Genomic DNA, 6,491 nt, shown 5'->3' with positions numbered 1-6,491 from the left:
CAGTCTTTCGCATTAGATAACTTTACATTTAACACGACGCTTCGATTACTTTCCAGAAATCGTGATCACTTGAAGACGATATGTCACTTATCTTGTTTTTTGTTATCCACAACCAATACACCCAGAGCATTAAGGGAAAATACTTGGAAATTGTTTGCGATAGAAAAAATTTAAATCCGGAAAAAACCTTAATTAAATAAGAGCAACGTTTTACATTTAACGTAAAAAATAATGAGATATACGGTGAACGTTAATTCCATGAATGAATATTACGCTGTGGAAAGATAGAATGTGCAAAGGGAATTTTAACAAATTTCATTTTTGATTCCATTATTCATTCGAAAAAAAAGAAATCAATCAATACATATTATAAAACAAAGTCACTGGCCGTGTCTGTATGTTTGTCTGTTCGCGATAGCTACTGCACCGATTATCAAACAGTTATCACCACTCAACAGCGTGATTCTCGAGGAAGGTTTTAGTATATAATTTGTTAAGGTTTTGTATTTACTTGTGTGTACATTAACAATATTTGTTGAAGATGTCGGGAAAATATGAGCCGTCTGAGATCTTTTAACGAAAACCCTGCCTAAAGTCTTTGAGATATAACAAAATAATAAATGGTGGATTTGTCTATCTTATGTAGGTCTACAGAAAATTCCGTTGTGGCATATGTCTGTACAATAAACAATAACAAACTATATCCAGTTTACAAATTTTAAAAATTGGCATTCCTAAATAATTTATTGGAAAGCTATTAACATACATATGGTATTAAGTCTTATCAAAATAAATTACTTCATTTTCGAGCCTACATAAGTATCTGTAAATTACTTTTTAAATCATTTAAATCGGGCGTACCGTTTGAAAGTTATCATAAAAGTTTAATAATTCACAAAATTAAATAGGCTATTTTATATTTTTTGTAAAGAGCCCATGCAAAGCCGGGGCTGGTACCTAGTCATAGATAAGTACCACAAAACATCTAATATTAAACAATTGAGCATCTGAACAAAAATGACTGTTGAGAAAAACGATACAAACAAGTCCCATAACAAAATAACGACACTGTTCTTCTTAGCCTGTGTTACATTTGTATTAAACTTCAAATATTAAGATGTTTACATTTTAATATGATATATATTTTTAAAGTAAACCTTTAAAAAAAAATCAAAAGGAATCCTATGTGAACCGAGTTTTCTATGTGTTTATTTTCAAAACATCTATCTAATGTTAATACAAGCAGATCGCCAACAGATAATCAATTTATAAATTATTACAATATCAACAGTGTATAACTTTGATATGAATAACAAACAATGAAATTTGATTGAACCAAACTAAACCATTTATATATAGTGTAAACATTATTTTAATTACAAAACACTGTACGTTTGAATTTATTTCGATGGTAAAACTTTATATTAATCATATTAAAACGATTTGATTACAATTCTATCGCTAATACGAACAAACTAATCTAAATTCATTAGCGGTCAGGCTCGTCTAAATATTTGAATAATTTGATTTCACTTTGTTCTGAATAACCGTGAATTGTTGGGCGTGAGAAGAACGGGGTTGACGAGGGTCTTTAACAGAGATGTGAGAAGAATTAATGGAACAACTAGGCTATTAAATTTTATGACGTTTAGATTTAAATTTCAGTAGTCACAGATCAATTATAAAAAAAAGAATCAGTGCAAGTAGCAATCTAAGCTTAACATTTTCACACATTCAACATCTTCGACTCAAGTGAAACATTAACTCTCCGTTAAGAATAAGGTAATTAAACTCTTTCAAAGGCCATAAAAATAGGAACAACTTCTTACTTGTTCCCATTATAGTTTGGTCTTGCATACCTAACAAGAATTTGCCATGTCTCTTGAATGTTATATAAGATAAATATTATGTAAGGAATTTCTGTACAGAAAATATTTTATTTTCTCTGCAAAATGTTTGTTGCATAATGATTTCGACAACTATCACTCTATTCGCAATGATTTTTTACTACAAATTGGATTTAAAACTGTAGCCATTTACAATTAGCGTTGACTTTAGTATGATATACAATTTTTTATCCGTTTTATACTTTTTACTTCTCTTTGTGGATTGAATTCGGATAGCGGCCCCTTAAAATGCTTTCTCAATCTTTTATTTTTCTGTGAGGGTGTGGTATTTTCCAGATCATGCCAGACCATGTTCGAGCTCTAGTAACATGACTACAGCTAGGCCCTACCACCTACTAAATTAATATTTGTACAAAATGTTACCAACTATATTCGAAATTGTTTATTCGATTGGTTTGAACGAAAAGAGACATAATTCGTCAATTTCAGCTTTAAAATAAATAATAAATTGAATATAAAAATCTAAAAACTAAATATATATCTTTTCTATGAATTTTTATAGCGTCCTTTTTTTATTTCTATTACAGTATAAAAAGTTTTTATTAAATAATTTCAAGTAATAAAAGTTTATCTCTAATTTATTCATTAGTCTCGATAAAATTCCAAGTTTTAATTCATTTCAACTTCTTATAAGCATACATTCTGTTTTGGTTGAGAGGCTATTAAAATACAAAAGGTTTATATGCGAATGAATAATGTAAAGACCGACCCATTTCAATTTAATCAGAGCGAAAGGTGTGAACAACCTTTTCAAACAATACCTGTGGAATAAAACTAAATAAATCAAATACGATTTTATGGGGGAATTCGACCTCGAGATCAATGTTTAATGGCTACTGGTCAATTTATTTTCTATTTTTGTTATCCATCCCAAAGAATGTATTATATAACGGATAAAATTTAAATCCAGCTATTTCCTTAATTGAGAGCTTCTATAAAAACACATCAAATACCAAGAATAATTTATTTATCAAGCATATACACATTGATACATGAATTCCTTTAGTTTCCGAACCGAATCTTCCGAAAATCTCCGAGCTTTGATGCTACAATTTGATAGTTTTTCGCAGGACTGCTCATTGTGTCTTCGAGCATTTGTCAAACTGAGATCAAGTTCGTATCCTAACAACGCTGCCGCCCGGGAGAGCTCTTTCAGACTGGATGTGACGTTAGATCTGAACATTGTTAAACAACATGAGTGATGGAAGCTTTAGAGCCATGCAAATATTCCTTATTTTCATTACGTACATTTCAATGAAAAACACAAGAAAAGTCAGTTAATAAATATAAAAAGATAAATTTAATTTTCCATTGGCGGTAACATTTACTGTATCGAGGAGATATTTCTAAGGAACTCTGTAGATTCTTTCTTTAAATTGAATTGACAGAGACGCCAAAGTTAATCATTGATTCAGTTTACTTTGTTCAGAAAGAGAAAGTATTATTATTGGCATTTAAGTGAAAACTGGAACAATGGTGTGACTATTATTTATATAATATAATTCAAGGTAGACTATAATTGCTACCATTGAAGTAAAAATTCAAGTATTTTTATAACTCAACATAAAAATGCTACCTTACCTTGAAATTGACTTATCGCTTAGCTTTTTACCCACTTCATGTAACGCGAACTCCATGTGTCTACGTGTGATACTTATCATTTCTTCCGCGTACTTTCCCATTTTAGAAATAGATTCCTTTGCTTGCTCCGTGCACTTGTATATTAATGAGACGTGTTTGCTGGCAAGTGTAAGTGCTGCCCGACGTTCTTCATTGCACATGGCTGTAAATAATTAAAAACACACAAATTAGATTAAAAAGACAAACTAAGTTATAATATAAATCTCACTTTACTGATAATAATATTCTCTTGCATTTTATATCAAGATATACGTATTTTATCTGTCCTTTTAATACATCTTTAGTAAGATGAAAATTAATTACAGACGTAACAAAATTCGCAGATCGTTCAAATAAAAACAAGTTCACCTTGTATCTCATCAATCATCGTAGAAATTATTCAGAACGAAACGACTTTCTTTCAGAATAATTAAGTAGTTTTTTGATATTTCATGAATAGATCCTGCGAAGGCTTTGCTTGTACAGCTGATTTGTAAATGTAAATTTAAATGCATTTAATACTTAACATATGTTTAAATGAAATTCTTGCATAAGTAAATGAGTTTTAAAATGATTAATTATTTCATAACGGGACCTGAACTTTAATTAACTGGCAGGTTAAGAAATTTAGTTGTAATTTTTGGGAAAAATAATGGAAAAATTTTGTGAAATGTCTTTTGAAAATGATACAAACGCTCTTAAGAATACCCTAAACAATTATATAGATAGAAATTTATAAATATATAAGTGGATATTACTTTCAATCTACAAACGAACACTAATATTATTTTAATGTATTAATACTATCCATCAAAAATAAAAGCTTTTAAATTCATATTAATGAATCGTTTATTTATTATTAATTTTTCATTAGAAATTTTTCCAGAGAAATTCTAACGGATAATGATTTAAATCTGTTTATAATATTAAATGAAAGCATTTATAGTAATTAATAACATACACTGACGCGAAGTTATAGATGTGCAATTAAGTTTTCTCTTAAAAAAATATATTTATTTAAAGATAATAAATAAGCGAGGAAAATACTCACCGGGAACTTTTAATGAATCCGCTAAATTGGTAAGCTCAGTGTATATTTTTTGTTTTTTCCTTAATGCCGCATTAATCTCATCTTTTATTCTTTTTACTATTTTGTTTGTTAACTGTTGATATGAGTTCTGTATGTTTATGTGGTAGGTATCCAAAAACGGTGCTATCACCGTGTCCACGTATGTTTTCACTTCCCTAAAATATACCATTTTTAAAATCAACCTATACTATTTTTCCAAAAAATTCTTTGTTATTAAATAGCTTAAAAAGTAAAAAAGTTTAGAATGTGTTTAAATTAAAAAAATATATCCAAAAGATGTAACTACAAAAAATATTTGTTTTTGTAAGTTATAGTTATACTAATGGTATTTTATTACAGTATCACAGTAATGCTATATATATATATATATTTTATGTGAGAAGTGGCTAACGAACAGACGGTCTACTTGATGGACAGTAGTCACCGTTGCCCATAGACATCCGCTACATCTCTGTTGCGGATGTGTTGCCAACCTTGGCTGTTTAGGAAGAGGGAGGGGTGGGAATAAGGAGATAGTAGCAAATGGTGGGAACAGGGAAAGGGCAACCTGCTCTGTCACTCAACGGACGAAACGCAGCCATTTTTACAGTATTATTTCTAAAACAGTAAAATCAACTGTATTATAACATATATTCATGGACCGTAAATGTTACCGATTTGCTAAAGACACTTTATCCTGTCTGTTTAGTCGTCTGCCCATAGAACTGTTGGCAAAAGTATTTCTTATATTGTCTAAATGATGATCGACCTCCACTGTTTGAAGCTGCCAGGACGGAATCTCAAAACAGAGTCCACCATCGTGACGCAGATGATTGTTTCTATCCTAAAGTTCATAGTAAATTAATTATGCCATAAACAAGATACAAAATTTTCTCTTTACTATATCCTACTTAAGTAGCAGTTTTAAAATAATCTTCAAAAACAAAAGAAAGGACGGATTCCTTTAATTACTTTAAGGTGTCTTGTAAATACTACTGTTCGTCTTTATGTAGAATTTATATTTTGTTTGCCCAAAATTTTATATTTTGTTGGCCTTACGAGTATGTGAGTCAATGGAAAATGGTCAACGTTTTCCAACGGCAACATTTCCAGATGAAAGCTAATTATCGGAACCTGATAGTTTCAGGCCATTCGGGTTATGTGTGTAAGTAATTTAGACTACAAAATGTAAACATATTTCAATAACTAATTAACCTCACCCTACAATTAATAAACGGCACAACAAATATTGGACCAAAACTACAAAATACCGCACACAATGAAATCAAATACATATTTGTTAAAATCAGTCATAGGTTACAACATACTTCAGCTAGTATTAGATTAATATTGACAATTTTGGGAATACAAATCATAAAACCATTGACATAGTTGCTAATTTGCTTTGACATGTTCAACAGTTATTTATAATCAGTAATATGAGTGACATTTTAGTGGAAAGCAATTACAAGCTTCGACGGAACGTGAAGGATTTATTAGAATTTCATTTTATGTAAGTTGAGACATACTAATTTTAACTTTATGCTATATCACGTAAATATTTAAATGGTCGCTAGTTGTCAGAAATTCATTCCCACTTTTATTGTATGCATAATGTGGAATTTGTGTCCTTGTTGCAAATATCACTATTATTATCTGAATATGTTCTAGATAATTACAATTTTACATCTATTAACATTTAACTTTAACATGTTCCCAAATATCGCAGTTATATAGTTTTTTTAGTCATGGTTACGACTTCGTCGGCATCGATGAGTGACTTTTGGCAGGATTTTTTGGAGAAATATTGTTTTTTTTTTATTATCTCTATAAAATAGTTTTTTTTTACAAATATATTACAATAACGCCGATAAATAAGACCACTGTCTCCCATT

At 29.9% G+C, this 6,491-nt stretch overlaps 1 protein-coding gene across 1 annotated transcript; it reads right to left on the bottom strand.

Moving 5' to 3' along the window:
* Positions 1-2,857: 2,857 nt before the first annotated feature.
* LOC116773273 (uncharacterized) lies at positions 2,858-5,923 on the bottom strand. The gene is made up of 5 exons (XM_032665697.2): positions 5,817-5,923; positions 5,271-5,440; positions 4,579-4,772; positions 3,489-3,690; positions 2,858-3,082 (listed from the first exon to the last, which is right to left on the bottom strand). Exons 1-5 carry the CDS (start codon positions 5,889-5,891, stop codon positions 2,878-2,880), a joined length of 846 nt encoding a protein of 281 aa, XP_032521588.1. The 5' UTR covers positions 5,892-5,923; the 3' UTR covers positions 2,858-2,877.
* Between the last annotated feature and the right edge of the window lie 568 nt (positions 5,924-6,491).

Source organism: Danaus plexippus (genome assembly GCF_018135715.1).
Source record: "Danaus plexippus chromosome 18 unlocalized genomic scaffold, MEX_DaPlex mxdp_35, whole genome shotgun sequence".
NCBI classification, from domain to species: Eukaryota; Metazoa; Arthropoda; class Insecta; order Lepidoptera; family Nymphalidae; genus Danaus; species Danaus plexippus.
Note: the sequence above shows the minus strand (reverse complement) of the source record. Positions and strands in the feature narration are given on the sequence as shown.

Bases quoted from the DNA above. Each gene is read 5' to 3' on its own strand.
- LOC116773273 (XM_032665697.2), bottom strand. From the start codon at position 5,891: ATGTATTTGATTTCATTGTGTGCGGTATTTTGTAGTTTTGGTCCAATA. The intron at 3,691-4,578 runs GTGAGTATTTTC...AATTATTTACAG, and splicing joins GGATTCATTAAAAGTTCCCG to CCATGTGCAATGAAGAACGT. The intron at 3,083-3,488 runs GTAAGGTAGCAT...AACAATGTTCAG, and splicing joins AGCGATAAGTCAATTTCAAG to ATCTAACGTCACATCCAGTC.